We start from the raw sequence: 22917 nt of genomic DNA on the forward strand, positions 1-22917 counted from the left end.
AGGTGAACATTCAGCATGGGCTTCTGCGGCCTGAAGTTAGTGATATCCGTTCAGTTGCATTTCTGTGTCGCTTAGGCTTTATGGCAGGCCCTAGTGATTCCAGGAAGGTTCTGAAAGCCTCAGTATTAAGTACTGTGCTAGGCGGATTCCTCTGACGTTTTTGTTTTCTCCCTAAAATGTGGCACTCGCATCCCGAGTTTACCAGAGGCTCGCATAGTAACGTCCATGAGTGAAATAAGGAAAATAACATGGTTCCGCAGAAGAGCAGTGGTCAAAGGAGGAGTGACTAATTGAGGCTTTTTTCACTTATAATTTAAGAGCATGATGTTCAATATTATATGAAACAGATTTCAGCCCTGGCCTCTTCAACATGACTCCAATCACACTCAGAAAGCTCCTTCTCAAGGCAGAAAGTCAGCCTGGTTTCAAAGTCTAAATTCCATGTGGTAGTAAAGTAAATCCCAGTGGTCTGAGGTCTATGCATTAGCGTTTATTCCCCTGGTTGTAAGGTGTGTTCTTTGCCTGATGATTAGAACATACATGAGTGCTATGTGGTTCCCATTTGACTACTTATGTGTGTATTCTCTTCTTCAGCCGGAAGAAAGGTGAATGAATTTAAGCACTAAACCTTAATTCCAAATTTCAAAAATAGAGCAGACACTCGAAATATTTGTGTGTATGTGTGTATTTATATACATATACATATATATATAATTTTATTTTATTTTAAAGTTTATTTATTTTGAGAGAAAGAGAGAGAAAGAAAGAGAGAGAGAGAGAGCATGGGAGGGGCAGGGAGAGAGAAAGAGAGAGAGAATCCCAACAGGCCCTGACCCATCAGTGCAGAGCCTGACGCAGGGCTCTATTCTACGAACCATGAGATCATGACCTGAGCTGAAACCAAGAGTCAGATGCTTAACTCACTGAGCCACTCAGGAGCCCCAATAAAATTTTATTTTTTAAAAAATGAAAAGGGGTGCCTGGGTGGCTCAGTCGGTTAAGTGTCCGACTTCAGCTCAGGTCATGATCTCACAGTTCGTGGGTTCGAGCCCCACATCGGGCTCTGTGCTGACGGCTCGGAGCCTGGAGCCTACTTTGGATTCTGTGTCTCCCTCTCTCTCTGTTCGTCCCCTGCTCTCACTCTTGTCTCTTACTCTCTCAAAAATAAATAAAGATTAAAAAATGTTTTTAAAAATTTAAAAAAAAATAAAAAATGAAAAAAACTGTACTAAAAGTATAAACAAATTTGAAAATAAAAGTCACTGTTTTTAAGCGTAGTCTTGGGCTACATCATAGAATCTCTTTGATGTGATCTGAAGGTATTTGGAATTTACTTTATGAAGATGAGGTAGCCATTACAGATTTCTCATCATGGTTGTGTAGTGAACCAACATAACATAGGGAGTAGCTGAATGGATGGCAAAAGCTTTGAGACAGAGAAAGCAGGAATGTACTGTTATAGTCCAGATGGGAGACAGAATGGCCCTGACCCAGGCAGTGACAGTGTAGATGGACTACAAAGAATGAAATGGATGCAGTGCCATAATGTTTATGAAGCACTGTATTCTGTACTTTAAGCTTCTTCTGGTCTATGGCAGATCAGAGCAGCAGATTAGAGTAATCTTTCTACCTTAGCTATTGATAAGTATATTCAAAAACTTTGTAGAGAATGAAGCTCAGAGAAGATTGTAAATATTCTATTGCCATTACAGAGAGCACCTGTTTAGCAGTCCTTGGCCAATCTGCTACTTTTCTGTGCCAGTGCAAAAGCTGTTAAATCCATCTAATACACTGCTATGTTTAGCAACAGAGCAAATAATTGCGATAGCATCCATATGGCAAATTGTGCCTTTAAATTGTTCATTACATTAGCCATCGTTGGCCCAAAAAGCAAACGACAGTAGTTACAGATGTTTTCAGCAGCATGTTTTCTTTTAGATGTCCCTTAAAGAAATAGAATATGCCTTTCAAATTCAGAGACGGATAAAGGCAAAATGGCAAAGTACATTGCAAACCCTTGGCAATTATGTTATTGCTATTCATACCAGGGAAAAAATTGTTCACAAGGTAAATCTCAAGCCAACAAACAAAGAAAAAACAAAAAGCAGCCCAAGTGTTCATGAAAATGATTCCAAGAAATTTTTAATGTAATGTTGCATTAAAACCTCACCCTTTTTAAAGACCCAGAAAGCAATTGAAAGACTAAATCTCAAAAAAAAATGTATTTACATCTATATGCATGTACATATGTAGGTACATGTCACACATATGTATGTAGTCAGGTCACAAGGAAAGATATTCTTTTATTTTTTACTTGATAGAAATAAATATGATGACTTCAAATCCAGATTTTAAATCATTTGTTAGATACTTGAAAAAAGTTTGAAAATAATAGCATAAAAGTAGGATCCAGTTTCTTCTTTCTGTTCCCTTTCCTCCATTTTCTTCCTGAAAATGCAGTCTTAAAGCCATTCTGTCAGGCAACACAAGATAGGCGTCCATGTTGGGATAGCCATGGGAAGGGTGGGTAAACAGATAGGATGAGAAGGACATCTGGGAGACGGGATTCGCAGCACACCAGGGTGTGGGAGCCAGAGTGAGGAGGATGTTCCTATAGTGGGGTAGCTGTGCTGGTGCGGAGCCAGATTTCTTACTGTCAGAAGAGGAAGTTAAAATGTGGAAACTCAGAAAGTAGAATAAACCAATGCATCAGAGATATCAATGTAAATCATGGTTTTCAATAGAGAAGTAAAAATGGAAATGTAAATTAATAAATACATGAATATACACGTGTGTATGTATATGCCTCTGTATATGTATACACGTATAGATAGATAGATAGATAGATAGATAGATAGATAGATAGATGATAGATACATAGATACATAGATACGGGAATACACCAACTTAATCAGTTAGTCAAAATGAACATTAACAGTGATGGCAAAAATAAACATGGTCCACCGTCTGATAAAATGCACTGAGAACAAAGTAACACTTCTGTGATATTTTTATTAAGATGCATTACCTAAACTGAAGCATGAAGAAAATTACTAATGCAAACTGAGGTACATTCTGCTAAATAAAGAGATAATAATATATTTTTTAAATGTCGTGATCATGAGAGTCATAAAAAGAATGAAGTCCTAGTTCAAACCGAATAAAACAAGGAGAAATGACAACTAAATACAAGACATGATTCTAAACTGGATTTTTTTGCTATGAAGCCAATACTCAGGTAGTTGACAGAATTTGAATGGGGTCCGCGAATTAGACAATAACTATGTATTCATGTTAATTTTCTTGTTTCAACGGTTAGATTGTGGTTGTCTAAGAGAATAAATGTTCTTATTTGTATGATATTCTCAAGTATTGGGGCATGAGTTCAACAACATACTTTCAAGTGGTTAAGGAAAAAAAAAGTTTTGTGCAATATTTGTAAATCTTCTGCTAATTTAGGATTGTTTTAAAATTTAAAGAAAGAGAAATTACTACAGAAAAATACATTAAAAACTAAAAACCAAAGATAACATAAGATATAGAGCCCACCAATGTAAATTTGTGAGCATTTCAGGTGAACATTTATAGTTCTAGGAAGATTTATTATTAATGACACTTTTCTTGCCAAAATGACCTTGTATTATGTAACAATGCAAGTAGAAACTATACCTTTTACAAAAAATAATTGTGAATTTTATTCAAGAACAATAACTCCTGGATGAATAGAAATAGTTACAATGGATAAAGAAGATGCTAATACTTTTCCTGAAAAAAAAAAAAAAACAGGAAGGAAATGAGTTTTAGATACAGATGCCATTCTGGGGACAGAATGTGTTAGAGCAGAATAGACTATTTGCAAACTAGTTTTGTGATGTGGGAGAAAGGGATTAATATAGGGAAATATTACAGATGAAAAGACAGAAACCACAAAGACATTGTAAAGACAGTGTTATTTCTAGATAAAGAAAGTAATCATTGGAAATAGAACAAAACAAAACAAAAAAACCCAACAAATATGCAATAAATGTTTAGGAGGAATATGTAATTGAGTGATTGCTAAGAGAATACTTTCTGTCTGGATCCAAATTACACTTAAGAGTTATCAAAGACCAACTGGGGTCTAAACCATAGGGTCGAAAGAAATAACTAAAATCTAGAAAAAGCTGGTAAAATGGTCAACTGAAATAATATTTTATTGTCTTTGGATATACATTCATTTGCTATTCAATTGCTTTTTCATCTGTTAAACTGGCTTCTAGCTTCAAATGACTCCTGGATGCTTCTATTTCAAGACGGAAAATTGAACCCAGTTTTCTTTTGCTCTGAAGACATAAAATGATGTTATCACACCAAGAATGAGAGGGAGGCCATAATCAGTTTAATGACATAAAATACAGAAGGGAGAAGAAAATGGTTGATGGATGAAACAGAGCAAAGTCTAAAAGAAATGCAGGTTAGGACGGCATGGAGAAGGGAGAGCTACCCAGGGAGACATAAAGCTTAGGGTCATCCTCTGAACGAAAAGAGGAGGGGAGTTAAAAGAGGTCTGCTGGGACAGGCCATGGGTACCTATCTCAAAAATTCTCTGCTTCCCATCCAGGGGCACCTGGGTAGCTCAGTCGGTTAAGCATCCGACTCTTGCTTTCATTTCAGCTCAGGTAATGATCTTATGGTTCCTAAGATCAAGCCCTGCATCTGGCTCTGCGCTGACAATGTGGAATCTGCTTGGGATTCTGTCTCCCTCTCTCTCTGCCTCTTGCCTCAAAAATAAGTAAATAAACTAAAAAAAACAAAAACAAAAACAAAAACACAACTTCCCTGCTTCCTGTCCTGAGGAGCAGGAATGGCCTGGGGTTTATCTCGAAGAAATTCTTGAAGGCATGGAAAACTTTTTCTTTTTTTTTTTACAAACATAGTTTATTAAGGTGATTGGAAATAATACTGTTCTGTGAATCAATGCTGACTTTTCGCAATTGCTTTATTTTCCAGCTTTATTGAGATATGATTGACATAAAACATTGCTCATGGTGCACACTGTGTTGATTTGATACACTTATATACCGCAATATAATTACCACTGTAGCATTTAGCTTCCAGATCCATCACCTCACATAATTACTATTTCTTTTTTTGTGTTGAGAACATTGATGATCTGCCCACTTGGCAACTTTTAAGTGTATAATACAGTATTAAGTGTAACCACAATGCTGTGCATTAGATCCCCAGAATTTATTCAACTTCTAACTCTTAGCAAAAAGTTAAAAAAAAAAAAAAGATGACTGGAGAAAGCTGAGTTCCTGACAGTACTTTAAAACTAAAGATGTCTGTGTTTGGGCACCCGGAGGACCCCAGACCAAAGCTTACTCGACACTCAACACTCATCTAAAGCACAATTCTGTTCAGGGCAGGAATGCCTCTGCCAGATTTCCCTTTCTAGTGAGAGAAATAGCAGAAAACCACCTCCTTACGACACACACACACATACACACACACCAGGCAAAACCTGTATCAGCACTCAAATCAACTCGATCTTTCCTGAACTACAGAGCATTTCGATCACATATAAGTAGCAGCTTGAATAGAGTGAACAAGATGAATAAACATAATTTTTCCTGCAGGAAGAAAAGAGAAATCATTGGGCAGAAAAGAAAAACGGAAGAGGTGAATACAAATTGAGGCACTAAATCAGAAGTCTAGTTAGGGCAAAGGAATCTTCTACTGCCTTCTTTGTAAGAGGCCTGGACACCAATCGGACAGATGAGAACAGGTACTTACCTAAGTAACCAATTTTACCCTGGTTATCCTGGGAGTGTTTGCTTTAAAGAAGAATGAATAGCTTTGAACAAACACCATTGAGGCAGGGAAGTGCTGCTTTCCATCACTAGTATTTTCAGACAATTGAATTTTTACCAAGTTCAGGTACCTGTTTTTTACTGTGGTCATAAACAAAACAAACAGCTAAACATATGAAATAGCACCTGCCTAGCAACCTGTAACACAACTTCCATGACTTCACATTTGAGGAGAATAGTCTAGGATAAAGACGACTGTGAAGACACCAAAATACAGTCACAGAATTAAAATCTTCCTACACATTGCAAATAACACCATGTAAAGGGCGTTGAGGTGACTCAGTTGGTTAAGCATCTAACTCTTGATTTAGGCTCAGGTCGTAATCTCATGGTTCATGAGATCAAGCCCTTCATCAGGCTCTGCACTGACAGCATGGAACCTGCTTGCCATTCTGTCTTCCTCTCTCTCTGCCCTTCTCTCTCTCTCTCTCTCTCTCTCTCTCTCTAAATAAATAAATAAATAAACATCAAATGACACCGTGTAAAATATCAAAGAGTCATTTATGCCACAAATCTGAATAGTCCTCCTTAAGTATAAAGGAAAAAGACAAAAGGGTAAAGGGTATGGGTGGGACATAGACGAGAAAAGATTAGATTTTTTTTAAAAGAAAGTTATTTTGGAGAATAACACAAAACAATGCTAGCATAAGCCATACTTTTTTTTAAAGAGAAAAATATGCACAGTTAGAAAAAAATAGGCTATATGTAAGGGAGCAAAAATCAAAATAGCATATTGATTTTTTTTAAATACTAAATGTCAGTAGGCAATGGAACAATATCAAACTTTTCAGCTAGAATTCTGTAGCTTGATCATCGTATAAAGTTACTTCAATGTCAAATGTATAAACAAGAGATTATCAAGTAATACTATTCAGTGATAAAAAGAAATGAGCTATCAAACCACAAAAAGACATGAAAGATCCTTAAAAACATATTTCCAGTTTGAAAAGTCTTCATGCTATAGGATTCCACCTAGATGACATTCTTGAGAAAACAAAACTCTACAAACAGAAAAAGATCAGTGGTTGCCAGAGATTTGGGGGGAGAGAGAATGACATTCATAGCTGAAGCACAGGGGATTTTTAGGGTAGTCAAATTCTTCTGTACGATACAGACATGATGCTTGTATGTGGGTTACTCATTTGTCAAAAGCCACAAAATGTACATCAAGAGTGAACCCTAATGTGAACAGTGGACTTCAGTTCATAATAACAATACATCATTATCAATTGTTGATGAATAGTTATTCAGTAGTTAATCAATATTGATTCATCAATTCTAACTAATGTATCACACAAATACACGATGTAAACAATAGGGGAAATTGTGGGGGATGGGAGAGGGTATGTGAGAATTCTCTGTACTTTCCAATCAATTTTTCTGTGAACCTAAAACCGCTCTTTAAAAAGCCTAGAAATTAAAAAAAAAAAAAAAGATGATCAGAAAGTGTATTTTTGAGGAGTTATTTTTTTTTGGTTATTTATTTATTTTTGAGAGAGACAGATGGTGGGGGGGGGGGGAGGGGGTGGGAGATGGAGACAGAGAGAGACACAGAATCCAAAGCAGGTTCCAGGCTCTGAGCTGTCAGCACAGAGCCCTACACGGGGCTGGAACTCATGGACTGGGAGATCATGACCTGAGCCGAAGTTGGACGCCTAACCGACTGAGCCACCCAGGCACCCCCAGAAAGTATATTTTTAAATTACTCCTGTTCTGAAAATGAGGAAGTGTTTTATTGTATCTTTGTCTGTGTGGAGAGAGATAGAAATAAAACTTAAAAAAAAAAAAAGAAAAAAGGGAAACTTGGAAATTAAAAAAAACGGTCGGATGTAAATATGAATTCAAGAAACTGCTGGGTACAAGGATTTGGGGGTCTTCCCTTAAGTTGTCTGGATCTCCAAGCCGGTTATATGACTGGCTCTGGGGACCATTCGGTTCAGTCTGCAGTGCAATGCTTTCTGTCACTGTGCCTCTTTTGTTTCTACTTTTCCCCTAGACAGGAAGAGTTCTAAAGAGAAAGAATTTCAAATTCCAGGAAAGAAATAGTGTTGTCTGCCTATTATTTTTGTTTTTAAGATGGAAGCAACAGTTCCTATACATATCATTTCTGTCCTCCAAGGCCACATTTTTAAAATAATGATTTATGCAAAACTCTAATTTCTGTTGAAGGGTCAACAAGTTTAATGACATGTGAAGCTTTATTTGCTAATTCTTTTTAGAAGACTTTCAGATCATTTCCAAACCCAGGTGTTGTTATTTGGTGTATTCTTTATAATAGAAATCAGGGGTGCCTGGGCGGCTCAGTCAGTTAAGCATCCGACTCTGTCTCAGGTCATGATCTCATGGTCCGTGGGTTCAAGTCCCACACCAGGCTCTGTGCTTTGAATTCTGTGTCTCCCTCTCTCTCTGCCTCTCCACTGGTCATGCCCTGTCTCTCTCTGTCTCTCAAAAATAAATAAATGTTAAAAAAATTTTTAAAAAAGAAATCATTGTACTTAACAGAACTAAGATATAACAGAGATTTGGAGTTGTTTTCGCACTCAAATTATCCTACAGGCAAAGAGGGTGGGGTTTTTTTTTTGTTTTGTTTTGTTTTTTTGAGAAACATGATTCTCATAAAAGTTTAAGTAAGTTATGAGTATTATGGAGGGGAAAAGAACAGTTTATTAATTAGTGAAAAAGAAAATGTTGGTGAGTCAGGCATTTGGATGTTTTAATTTCTTTCAGTATTTATTCTTGTAAGTAGTTAATAGTTATATTTAATTTAATTACTAAGATAATCTTTGATACAAGAGACTGTGCTATCTGTGCTCCGTGCCAATTTAAAGTGTTTTCAGAAAATTATTTATTCCTACTTTTGTGGGTATATTTTAATAACATATTTAAAACATTTCATCTTAAACAGGTCAGATTTTTAAAGGTGTAGCTTTTTTTGGGGGGTTTTTTAGAGAAAAATACAAACACATATCATAATTTCCATTAAAGAAAAATGTCTACATCTAGATTTTTTATGTTAGCAGTATATAAAAAATAAAATCAGAGTAACATTTAAACAAAAGTCATTTTATATTTTTATTTTTATATATTTTTTTACTTTTAATTAATGTTATTGAGATATAATTGATATATGGCATTATATTAGTTTCAGGTATACAACATAGTGATTTGACAAGTGTTTGTGTTGCAAAATGATCACCACAGTAAGTTTAGTGAACATCTATCACCACATAGTTGCAATTTTTTCTTATTCACTTTTATGATTTACTCTCTTAGCAACTTTTATGTATATGGTACAGTATTGGTAACTATTGTCACCATGCGGTACATCCCTTCCCCGGGACTTTTTTATCTTAGAACTGGAAGTTTGTACCTTTTGACTACCTTCACCCAATTTGCCTACTCCCTTCGCCCCCACCCATCCCCTTCCTCTGGCAACTACCAATCTGTTCTCTGTATCTATAAATTCAATTCTTTTTAAATATTCCACAAATAAGTGAGAGCATACAGAATTTGTAATTCTCTGACTTATTTTACTTAGTGTAATATCCTTAAGGTCTATCCACCCATATTATTGCAAGTAGCAGAATTTCCTACCTTTTTTTATTTTTATTTTTTATTTTTTATTAACTTGTTTTATTTTTGATTTTTTTTTTTAATTTACATCCAAATTAGTTAGCAAATAGTGCAACAATGATTTCAGGAGTAGATTCCTTAGTGACCCTTGCCCATTTAACCCATCCCCCCTCCCACAACCCTTCCAGTAACCCTCTGTTCTTCATATTTAATATTTTGTCCCCCTCCTTGTTTTTATTTTTATTTTTTGCTTCCCTTCCCTTGAGTTCATTTGTTCTGTGTCTTAAAGTCTTCATATGTGTGAAGTCATATGATATTTGTCTTTCTCTGACTGACTAACTTCGCTTAGCATAATACCCTCCAGTTCGATCCATGTAGTTGCAAATGGGAAGATTTCATTCTTTTTGATTGCCAATTATACTCCATGTGTGTGTGTGTGTGTGTGTGTGTGTGTGTGTGTATACATATATATAGCCAAAGTATGGAGAGAGCCCAAATGTCCATCAATGGATGAATGGATAAAGAAGATGTGGTTTAAGTATATATATACATATATATGTGTATATGTATATGTATATGTGTATATATATATATATGTATGTATTGTGTGTGTGTGTGTACAATACATATATATGTATATATATATATATATATATATATACATATATATGTATATACCACATCTTCTTTATCCATTCATCCATTGACGGACATTTGGGCTCTTTCCATACTTTGGCTATTGTTGATAGTGCTGCTATAAACATGGGGGTGCATGTGTCCCTTTGAAACGGCACACCTGTATCCCTTAGATAAATGCCTAGTAGAACAATTGCTGGGTCGTAGGGTAGTTCTATTTTTAGTTTTTTGAGGAACCTCCATACTGTTTTCCAGAGTGGCTGCACCAGTTTGCATTCCCACCAACGATGCAAAAGAGATCTTCTTTCTCCCCATCCTCACCAACATCTATTGTTGCCTGAGTTGTTAATGTTAGCCATTCCAACAGGTGTCAGGTGGCATCTCATTGTGGTTTTGATGTGTATTTCCCTGATGATGAGTGATGTTGAGCATTTTTTCATGTGTCGGTTGGCCATATGAATGTCTTCCTTGGAGAAGTGCCTATTCATGTCTTTTGCCCACTTCTTCACTGGATTATTTGTTTTTTGGGTGTTGAGTTTGATAAGTTCTTTATAGATTTTGGATACTAACCCTTTATCTGATATGTCGTTTGCAAATATCTTCTCCATTCTGTCTGTTGCCTTTTAGTTTTGTTGATTGTTTTCTTCACTGTGCAGAAGCTTTTTATTTTGATGAGGTCCCAGTTGTTCATTTTTGCTTTTGCTTCCTTTGCCTCTGGAGACGTGTTCAGTAAGAAGTTGCTGCAGTCAAGATCAAAGAGGTTTTTGCCTGGTTTCTCCTCGAGGATTTTGATGGCTTCCTGTCTTACATTTAGGTCTTTCATCCATTTTAAGTTTATTTTTGTGTATGGTGTAAGAAAGTGGTCCAGGTTCATTCTTCTGCATGTCGCTGTCCAGGTTTCCCAGCACCATTTGCTGAAGAGACTGTCTCTATTCCATTGGATATTCTTTCCTGCTTTGTCAAAGATTAGTAGGTCCATTTTCTGGTCCATTTGTGGGTCCATTTGTGGGTTCTCTATTCTGTTCCATTTATCTGAGTGTCTGTTCTTGTGCCAGTACCATACTGTCTTGACGGTTACAGCTTTGTAGTATAGCTTGAAGTCTGCTTTGGTTTTCTTTTTCAAGATCACTTTGGCTATTTGGGGTCTTTTCTGGTTCCATAAAAATTTTAGGATTATTTGTTCTAATTCTGTGAAGAATGCTGGTGTTACTTTGATAGGGATGCCTTGAATATGTAGATTGCTTTGGGTAGTATCTACATTTTAACAGTATTTGTTCTTCCTATCCAGAAGCATGGAATCTTTTTCCATTTTTCTGTGTCTTCTTCAATTTCTTTCATAAGCTTTCTATAGTTTTCAGTGTATAGATTTTTTACCTCTTTGGTTAGATTTATTCCTAGGTATTTCATGGTTTTTTGTGCAACTGTAAATGGGATCAATTCCTTGATTTCTCTTTCTGTCACTTCATTGTTGGTGTATAGGAATTCAACTGATTTCTGTGTGTTGATTTTGTATCCTGCAACTTTGCTGAATTCATGAATCAGTTCTAGCAGTTTTTTGGTGGAATCTTTTGGGTTTTCCATATAGAGTATCATGTCATATGCGAAGAGTGAAAGTTTGACCTCCTCCTGGCCGATTTGGATGCCTTTTATTTCTTTGTGTTGTCTGATTGCAGAGGCTAAGACTTCCAATACTGTGTTGAATAACAGTGGTGAGAGTGGACATCCCCGTCTTGTTCTTGACCTTAGGGGGAAAGCTCCCAGTTTTTCCCCAATGAGGATGATATTAGCGTTGGGTCGTTCATATATGGCTTTAATGATCTCGAGGTATGCTCCTTCTATCCCTACCTTCTTGAGGGTTTTTATCAAGAAAGGATGCTGTATTTTGTCAAATGCTTTCTCTGCATCTATTGAGAGGATCACATGGTTCTTGTCCTTTCTTTTACTGATGTGATGAATCACGTTAATTGTTTTGCAGATATTGAACCGGCCCTGCATCCCAGGTATAATCCCACTTGGTCATGATGAATAATTTTTTTAATGTATTGTTGGATCGGGTTGGCTAGTATCTTGTTGAGGATTTACGCATCCATGTTCATCAGGGATATTGGTCTATACTTCTCCTTTTTAGTGGGGTCTCTGTCTGGTTATGGAACCAAGGTAATGCTGACTTCATACAAAGAGTTTGGAAGTTTTCCTTCTATTTCTAGTTTTTGGAACAGCTTCAAGAGAATAGGTGTTAACTCTTCCTTTAATGTTTGATAGAATTCCCCTGGAAAGCCACCTGGCCCTGGACTCTTGTTTTTTGGCAGATTTTTGATTACTAATTGGATTTCCTTACTGGTTATGGGTCTGTTCAATTTTTCTATTTCTTCCTGTATCAGTTTTGGTAGTGTATATGTTTCTAGGATTTTGTCCATTTCTTCCAGATTGCCCATTTTATTGGCATATAATAGCTCATAATATTCTCTTATTATTGTTTTTATGTCTTTTGAGTTGGTTGTGATCTCTCTTCTTTAATTCTGGATTTTATTTATTTGGGTCCTTTCCTTTTCCTTTTTGATCAAACTGGCTAGTGGTTTATCAATTTTGTTAATTCTTTCAAAGAACCAGCTTCTGGCTTCATTGATGTGTTCTACTGTTTTCTTGATTTCAATAGCATTAATATCTTCTCTAATCTTTATTATTTCCTGTCTTCTGCTGGTTTTGGGTTTTATTTGCTGTTCTTTTTCCAGCTCCTTAAGTCGTAAGATTTGGTTGTGTATCTGAGATCTTTCTTCCTTCTTTAGGACCTCTTATGACCTCTTATGACCACCTTTGCTGCATCCCAGAAGTTTTGGGTTGTGGTGTTATCATTTTCATTGACTTCCATATACTTTTTAATTTCCTCTTTAACTGCTTGGTTAGCCCATTCATTCTTTAGTAGGATGTTCTTCAGTCTCCAAGTATTTGTTACCTTTCCAAATTTTTCTTGTGGTTGATTTTGAGTTTCATAGTATTGTGATCTGAAAATATGTGTGTTGTGATCTCAATCTTTTTGTACTTACTTAGGGCTGATTTGTGTACCAGTATATGGTCTATTCTGGAGAACGTTCTATGTGCACTGGAGAAGAATGTATATTCTGCTGCTTTAGGATGAAATGTTCTGAATACATCTGTTAAGTCCATCTGCTCCAATGTGTCATTCAAAGCCATTGTTTTCTTGTTGATTTTTTGATTAGATGATCTGTCCATTGATGTGAATAGGATGTTGAAGTCTCCTACTATTATGATATTATTATCGATGAGTTTCTTTATGTTTGTGATTAATTGATTTATATATTTGGGTGCTCCACACTTGGCGCATAAACGTTTACAATTGTTAGGTCTTCTTGGTGAATAGACCCCTTGATTATGATATAATGCCCTTCTGCATCTCTTGATACAGTCTTTATTTTAAAGTCTAGATTGTCTGATATAAGTATGGTTATTTTAAGGCTTTCTTTTCTTGACCATTAGCATGGTAGATGGTTCTCCATCCCCTTATTTTCAATCTGAAGGTGCCTTTAGGTCTAAAGTGGGTCTCTTGTAAACAGCATATAGATGGATCTTGTTTTCTTAACCATTGTGTTACCCTATGTCTTTTGATTGGAGCATTGAGTCCATTGACATTTGAGTGAGTACTGAAAGATATGAATTTATTGCCATTAGGATGCTTGTAGAGTTGGAGTTTCTGGTGGTGTTCTCTAGTCCTTTCTAATCTTTGTTGCTTTGTTGCGCATATATATATATATACACACACACACATATATATATATATATATATATATATATATAATATTTTTCATTTTTTTTCTTTTCTCAGAGAGTCCCCCTTAAAGTTTCTTGCAGGGCTGGTTTGGTGGTCACAAACTCCTTTAATTTTTTTAAAAATTTTTTAATGTTTATTTATTTCTGAGACAGAGAGAGACAGAGCATGAGTGGGGGAGGGTCAAAGAGAGAGGCAGACACAGAATCCGAAGCAGGCTCCAGGCTCTGAACTGTCAGCACAGAGCCTGACGTGGGGCTCAAACTCACAGACTGCGAGATCATGACCTGAGCCGAAGTTGGACACTCAACCGACTGAGCCACCCAGGCGCCCCAAACTCCTTTAATTTTCATTTGTCTGGGAAACTTTTTTTCTCTCCTTCTATTTTGAATGACAGCCTTGTTGGATATAGAATTCTTGGCTGCATATTTTTCTGATTCAGCACATTGAATATATCCTGCCACTCCTTTCTGGCCTGCGAAGTTTCTGTGGATAGGTCTGCTGCAAACCTGATCTGTCTTCCCTTGTAGGTTAGGGACTTTTTTTCCCTTGCTGCTTTCATGATTCTCTCCTTACCTGAATATTTTGTGAATTTGACTATGATATGCCTTATTGATGGTCGGTATTTGTTGAATCTAATGGGGGTCCTCTGTGCTTCCTGGATTTTGTTATCTGTGTCTTTCCCCAGGTTGGGGAAGTTTTCTGCTATGATTTTCTCACATAACCCTTCTACCCCTATTTCTCTCTCTTCCTCTCCTGGGACCCCTATGATTCTGATGTTGTTCCTTTTTAATGAGTCACTGGTTTCTCTAATTCTTAAATCATGCTCTTTTGCCTTCATCTCCCTCTTTTTTTCTGCTTCATTATTCTCTATAAGTTTGTCCTCTATATCACTGATTCTCTGTTCTGCCTCATCCATCCTTGCTGCCACTGCATCTGTCTGTGATTGCAGCTCAGTTACAACATTTTTAATTTCATTCTATTTTTTACTTCTTTTATCTCTGCAGAAAGGGATTCTAATCTATTTTCAACTCCAGCTAGTATTCTTATTATCGTGATTCTAAATTCTGGTTCAGACATCTTGCTTGTATCTGCATTGGTTAAATTCCTGGCTGTCATTTCTTCAACCTCTTTCTTTTGGGGTGAATTCCTTCGTTTTGTCCTTTTGAAGGGAGAAAAGGAATGATGAGGTAGAAAAATTAAAATTAAAAAGACAAAAATTAAAAAATTAAACACACACACACACAAAATCTAATAAATGATGCTAGATCCTAGGAGTATTTTGGTCTGAGTGTTGAAAGTGGTTTGACAGATTAGAGAAAAAAAGGTGGGGAAAGAAAAAAAAGGAAATCTCTTGAAAATTTGAAAAAATGAATACACTGAAATAGACTAAAATGAGATGATGGGAGTAAAATAGAATTTGAAAGAATTTACACAAAAATAAAGAATATTGTAGAAAAAATAAAGAAAAAAATTTTAATAAAAATTAAAAATAAAAATGATTTTTTTCTCTTTCTGTATTCAAGAAAAAGAAAAGAAACGAAAAATAGAAAAAAGAGGGAAAAAAGAAATTGTTTGAAAATTTGAAAAGGTGGATACACTGAAGTAGACTAAAATAAAATGATGGAAGTAAGACAGAATTTGAAAAAATTTATACGAATGTAAAATATATATTTAAAAAATTAAAAAATATATTTTTAATAAAAAATGAAAATAAAAATGAATTTTTTCTATTTCTGTATTCAAGAAAAAGAAAAGTAGTGTAAAAGAGAAAAAAAGAAGAAAGAATATTGAATACATGGACCTGCTAACAGATTGAAATAGGACTGAAATTATTTCATTTTCCCCTAGAAGTCAGACTATGTAGCACTTTATAGTCCATAAACTAAGTAGGCAGTAAGACTTGTGTTCTTGAAGAGCAAGGTTGGTCCAGTTCGGCAGGGCTCAGTGTAACTGCTCCGTTCTCCACTAGATGGCACTGCTAGCCTACTGGGTTGGATTGTTGCGGTGCTCATAGGTGCGTATGCACATGTGCAGGAGCAGTGAAAATGGCATCACCCAGCTACCCAGTCTCTAGTATAGGAACTCTCTTCTCCCAGATCAGCAATTGTGCAACTGTCCTGTCTTCAGCTTTTGTCTACTCCCAGCTTTTTCACTCTCCGTGACCAGGCCCCAGGCAGTACCTCTCTCCCAAATTTTGTCTCAGATGTGGCTGTTTTTCCTGGCCCCTTACTTCTGAAGCACTGCAGCTTTGGCCTGTTCCATCCCTCTGTGGGAGGGTCTCACCAAGCAATGGCCGAATGAGCAATGGTCAAATGAGCAATGGCTGAATGTTGGGTGCACCCAGGAACGTTTGCTGGACCCTGCTGCTGCCGGTGCCCTGAGACTGCAGCCAGGTGCCAGCCTGTCCCAGCAAAAGTTCGCGAGATAGTGTAACAGCAGCTTTTCAGGGATTATGGAAAATCACAACACTCATGTAGCACCAGGCTTCACCCTTAACGACCTTGCTCCAGCACCAGAAAATGTGGCCGTTTTCTGGGGTCTGCTGGGACCAGGTGGCTTCAACAGTCTCTACCAAATGTCCTTCCAGCAGTAGAACTGCTTTTCCCCGTGTGGCCCAAGAACCTCCTAGACCCCACTCTGTTCCTGGGGATTTGCCCTTCCCACCAGAGCATCACCAGTTATCGAGATGCAGAGTTGCAGACTTTGTGCTCCCCTGTTTACAGTCTTAATAGAATTTAAACCTTCTCCTTTCTCCTTTCTCCCTTTTTGGTTTAATCCCTGCAGCTGTTTCCAATTTTCCACTTCTCTCCAGCTGCTTTTGGGGAGGAGTGTTTTTCCCATATTCTCCCCCACCGACCTACTCTCTGTCCTCTCTCTGCCTGGAAAAGCGGCTCCCTGTCTGCCACCAGCTTCTCTCTTCCCAAGTTCCCCTCTCCACCCCATGTACCTGCTGAATTCTGTGGTTCAGGTTGTGCAGATTGTTGTGTTAATCCTCCAATCAGTTTTCTAGGTGTGTAGGATGGTTTAGTGTTGGTCTGGCTGTATTTCATGGACGTGACACCCAAATAACTTCCATGCTGTTCCGCCATCTTGGCTCCTTCCCAGTCATTTTATATTTTTAAATAGTTGTTCTCCACTATGGCCCACAAGATAAATTCCCTTTTGATGTACATATACTCATGAAAACAATCACAAATTTGAAATCAATATTCCAGAAATAAATTTCCTTCATGCATTTAACCTGAAATAATTCATATTATTTTTAAATGTTTATATTTTGAAAGGTGAAAGTCCTATCACGTTATTATTATAATTTTCACTTTACTGATTGCTAATGAGGTTGAACATTCTTATTTAGTCTCTGTAAATTGTCTGTGAAGGTCAATATTAAGATTTTGTTTTTCTCTTGCAAAATTTATAACTCCATGAGAGGTTAAATACCCCTGAGAGGTGTTTTCCAATGCTTGTGTATTTTGAAAACACTTGCCTATTATCTGAGTAGTTATCAAAGTAAATTATTTTCTAGATTTATTTTTTATTAACATTTTAATCTTTGAAGATGTGAGGACTAAATCATTCAAGTTATTGTAATACATTATTATATCTACTTTGACAAATTTCCATCCCTATTCTTTTAAAAAATATTTAATTTTACTTAATTATTAAAAAAAAAACTAGTGGAGTATCACATATCACACTACTGATGGTCATGCCCTTAAAATATTACAGTATTAATTCCTTGTCTTTGACAAACTTAGAGGCAAAATATATATGTAATAACCACTTTAAGCTAGTTTGATTAGCCAAATAAATTCTTAAAAAAAATAGACAAAGGGGAAAAAAATCAATATGGCAGGGTTGTGGGGGATGGTGTAGTTTTAGTCTTGTGAGATACCACACAGAAAAACTGAGTTAAATATCACCAGAACAGTTTCTTCACTTCATACTTCTGTCTGATGAACTTTTATTTTTAATTTTTTTTTTTAACATTTATCTATTACTGAGAGACAGAGCATGAGGAGGGGGAGAGGCAGAGAGAGGAGGAGACACAGAATCTGAATCAGGCTCCAGGCTCCGAACTGTCAGCACAGAGCCCAACACGGGGCTCGAAATCACGAACTGTGAGATCATGACCTGAGCTGAAGTTGGACACTAAACCGACTGAGCCACCCAGGCAGTCCAGATGAACTTTTCTTATGGAGGCATGGTGGGTGCCTAGGTACCTGACAATAGAGGGACTGATACAATCGTCTTCTGATATGTCTTGTATTTAGTTTGTTAGGACATATATACCTAAAAAAATATTTAAATATATTTTATTTATATTTCAGTATTAAGCAACAAAATGATGGTCAAAGGATTATGATGTTATTTCATTCAACAAAAAGAAACTGTCGAATGTGCTGAATTTGGGGAGGAAGCTGTGAGCGTTCCCTAGAGACAACAACGTTTGAATGGAAAAACAAGAGTGTTAGCTAAGAACTAATTCATTAAGTTATCATTTTTTTAAAACTGACATTATGGTAATCATATGAGCGTCCACTTGCTTTTCTGATATTCAGAGTGTAAGATATTCGATTCTCTGTCTCCCTTTCTCTCTGCCCCTCTCATGTTCTCTCTCTCTCAAAAATAAGTAAATAGACATTAAAAAACAAATCTCCTCACCTTTAAACTGGTTGGGTTATCAGCTAGTTTTTAGAAATGTTTTTTCATTTTTTAAAAAAATCACTACTTTTTTTAAGCAAAACCAAATCTTTTCAGTCCTTTCCTGGTCTCACACATTAATAGTAATATTAATCACATTGAAGATGGTTTAAAATTTCCTTTGTCTGTTAAGTGATTGAAATGATAAAATGAAAGTAAATTTTCCAAGACAGCAGCAAAGGCACTGGGACCACTATTGTGCAGTTAGTAACTTACCTATATTTTTAGTAAGACCTCCATTGAGTGTTTATGTGGTTTTTAAAATATTCACAGACATTTAAAGATAGAACACATTTTTCTCTTTAGTTTTCAGTGAAAACAAAGCAATACTTTGAACCACTGAATGGAATCACCATAATGAATCTACTAATTGCTGATTATGTTTCTTGCTGTTTACTAAAATGACAACTGCATATATTTCAAGGTCAATTCAAAGTTAGTTCTCAACCTAATGTCAAGGTTACTGCTGTTCTGCAATTTGTAAAAGATCCTCATGATGCTGAAATCTCTTGTTTCATTTATATATGATATCTCTTAAGCTGTACTATTTCCTCATGGCTTTACATTTAGTGTTCTTCTCGTGCAGTTAAGAATATTTATGGTCAACATGCTTAAATCAAGAAATACAATCCATAATATAAATGTCGAAATAATTTTGAAATTGAAGCAATTCATAGTTCTTTACTTATAAATTATCAACAAATTTTACTCCTATATTTTTCTCCTACTACCCATTCTTGGTATTTATCAGTCCTCTGTAAATAATTCTTAAACCAGTGCTAAACAATTCCTTTTTTTTTTCCCCATAAGAACAAATTCAGAAAAAAAATCATTTAGATTATATTGTATTTCTTTTCACCTTTAAGAATAAAAATAGCTTAATTGAATCTCATGGAAATGGTATGTATTATTATTTGGATTATTTTATTTATTGAATAGAATATTATTCAAGATATATTAAATAAATACAGACATAGAAGTAGTTTTCTAATCTTTTACCCTAGGACCTTTGTGGTTCTGGATAATACACATATGACATGCATAAATATGCTCCTTTTCACTATATTAAACAGAAGAATAAAGGTGGGTATTCTTAAACTGATAATTACACTCTTTCTTATACATTTAAGTAAAAATTTTGTAGAGGGAATGATTTTTGAAATGTTATCAGTGGCTTTTAGTTATCCAGACTCTTTACCCAGTACATAAATTCAACAACCGTTTGATTCTCCACAATATAAAAGAGTCTTGCTGTGGGGAATTTAAAATATGGTTTATTGCCAGCTCTAAAGAAGATTCTATTCCAGTGAGTGGAATGTATATATATATTTTTTTCCTAAAATGAATCATCATGACAATAATTACCGTAACAAAGAAGGAAAAACAAACACTATTGGTTCAAAGAAGACGAATTCTGAGAAAAATTAACATAAGAATAGATTTTTTCTTTCAAAACATATCTTTGCATAATTACTGAAAATAAGCATTAGAATTTTTGGTGGAATCAATCTGAAAATTTATTTTGTTTAATAACATTCAAAACACTTTCAAATATAGTAGTAAGTAGATAATTACCTTTAAAATTGGGTCTGATTCGTGCATCATACCCTGATGTCCTCCCCATTAATTTATCCAGAAAGTCAGAAGGTGACATTGGAGCACTTCGAGATCTTGCACTGTCTGTTTCCTTTGTTGCAACCAAGCTATAAATGAGAACATTCAGAGTTTACAGAAAATGACAAGCAAAAGTCTTCCTAATAGTTGTCACTATAAATAGAGAATTAAAAAAATGGAAAGCAAAAGTACCTTTTAAAACAAAAAGAAAAACTTTTATATATTTTATATAGTATGTATACTATACACTATAAGGTGAATATTAGCATAATGACAGATAGGTCTTTATAGACCTATAGACCCATAGACAGATCTACAGTCAAGTATTTATAAGGTTTCACATGTATTCAGCCCAAAAGGTCAGAGGTGACATTATTTTAAGTCTGGAAACAAAGCCGCTGCCAAATTATTAGGCTTTCAAAATTTGTGTTTACCCAAGTTTGACTTCTAACTGTAATTTTTAGTCAAATGTATGCTTAGTGGGGCGCCTGGGTAGCTCAGTCCGTTGAGCGACCGACTTTGGCTCAGGTCATGATCTCACATTGGGTGGGTGCGAGCCCCGCATCCAGCTCTGTGCTGACAGCTTGGAGCCTGGAGCCTGCTTTGGATTCTGTCTCCCTCTCTACCCCTCCCCCCACTTGTGTGTGCGTGCATGCGCTCTCTCTCTCAAAAATAAAAATAAACATAAAAAATATTTTTTAAAAAAAGTATCCTTAGCGAGTCAGGCATAAGAGAAAAATGAAAGTTCAGCTGTGAAGTACAATTCTTACTGCTTTTACTGAGGGGATAAACATCACCTTTCAAGTTTTGTAAATTCTTCTCAATGGTAATAAAACGTCTGTCCTACAGACTAAACAATGATGCTCTTTTCTTCAATTAGATGCTTCCTATATTAGTAACATAGCCAGTTAAATTCATTCTGCTTTCATCTTGTGTCATTCCTCCAGTACATTTTGTTCAGATCTAAAATCTGTGCACTAAGATTGAGAAATTACCATAAATGTGGTCAGTGCACCTGGCTATTACACAATGAGAACGTGTGTCTGGGCAAAGTAAAGAGCTACTGCACTTTTTTCATTAAATTTTTTTGTTTGTTTGTTTTTTGCAGCTGCTCATCCTAGACACTCACACATGTCACTGCACCCCATCCAGCCCCTCATTTACCTAGGCTGGTCCCCGGAAAGCCTGGGCCTGCTTGCTAAGATCAAATGATTCTTTTCATCCACGGCGCTTTGCTCAGGGAAGTGAGACAGACTTCCTGAGCACACATGTGTTTGAAACTGATATATTTAAGCTGATGTTACTTCCCAGAGATTGTCAGTCATCATATCCTCCCGGCTCTGTCACTCAACTCAGAGCATCACCAGACCCTGAACCTTTGTGGTCACAGCTTGATCTCAGCAGTATCAAGTTCCTCCTGCCAGAATTTTTAATAACTAGTGAAAATGGGTCTTACAGCCATCACTGTTAAATTGTGTACCACAGACACAGGCGCAATTTTAAAATCCAATATCAATCGTAATGTGACAGTGACATTTCTGAAAGTGTAGGATCACCGCTAACAGCATCCATGAATAGTTCACAAGGTTCTATCTAGTTCTGGACATTCAAAGTCACTTATCTGCCCGGCGGCTCTCTCTCTGTCTTTCGTGCTTTTTCCAGGGGCAGAAGTTTCTCCTATCTCTATTTTTTGGCTCCAGATTACTTTATGACCCTTTATCTCTGATTATTACTGGGCAGTTGAACTCCCTGCCACCATAATCTCTGGAAAGTTTATTTTAAGGTAATAATAATAATAATAAATATCATAATAATAATATCATAAAGAACCACTACATTCTCAGTAACTCTAGAACTTTCTCTACCACCTGGTTTTAAGTAACTTTCACCTGTAATCTTAAGCAGCATTTGCTCATTTTCCCTGGCCCAAGAACATAGGCAGAAAGGCATTGTCAGAGTTCTCATAACTACAGTTTGCTTCTTCTAAACCATTCCCTGTATTTCCTTTGCAAAATCCTCCCTTCAGTTATCAGCAAATGAACTTCTACATTCTCCTACCAAAAAACACACCAATTTACCTGGATCTGAACCAATAATACAATGCCCTTCACATTTCAAAATAAATAGAATACTATGTATGCGAGACTGACAACCATCAGATTTTGCACTGCATGGAAGAGATCATTCTAGATTATGCAATGATGTGTATCCTTGTAAGAGAGAGGCAGAGGTGTATTTGGTTTTAGACAGAAGAGGGAACACAATGTGACCATACAGGTACAAGCAGAGATTAGAGTGATGTGACCACAGCCAAGGAATGCCAGCAGTCAATAGAAGCTGCAAAAGGAAGAAACAGATTCTCCCCTAGGGCCTCTGGAGGGCTCTTGGTCCTACTCACACCTTGTTTTGGGCCCAGTGAACTGACTTCAGGCTTCTGGCCTCCAGAACCAAGGAAGAATAAGTTGCTGTTATTGGTGGTAATTTGTTGTAGCAGTCAGAGAAAACTCACAGTTTTTTCCCAGTGAGTTTTGCATTAAGTTATTCCACTTCCCAACTCCAGAGTTACTCTTTTCTTCTTCTTTTTTTTAATCTCTGTCTCTTCATTGATATATTCTGTATTTGGGGAGATATTATTGTCATACTTCCTTTTTAGTTTTTTGAACATGGTTCCCTTTAGTTTTTAGTAAAGGAGTGAAAATAGCTGATTTCTTTGAACATGGTTTCCTTTAGTTTTTATTAAAGTATCTAAAA

At 36.2% G+C, this 22917-nt stretch overlaps 1 protein-coding gene across 2 annotated transcripts in view; it reads right to left on the bottom strand.

Moving 5' to 3' along the window:
- The window catches only part of GLRA3 (glycine receptor alpha 3), a 194726-nt gene that overhangs the window by 132476 nt on the left and 39333 nt on the right, over positions 1-22917 (bottom strand). For both annotated transcript variants that reach the window (XM_047092000.1, XM_047092001.1), the window contains exon 2: positions 20128-20255. In XM_047092000.1, coding sequence (XP_046947956.1) covers positions 20128-20255 — 128 coding nt within the window. The remainder of the gene's footprint in view (positions 1-20127; positions 20256-22917) is intronic.

The sequence above is a fragment of the Lynx rufus genome, unplaced genomic scaffold (genome assembly GCF_022079265.1).
Source record: "Lynx rufus isolate CCGP_SWC_20201006 ecotype Redwood Valley unplaced genomic scaffold, mLynRuf1.p SCAF_3, whole genome shotgun sequence".
NCBI lineage: Eukaryota > Metazoa > Chordata > Mammalia > Carnivora > Felidae > Lynx > Lynx rufus.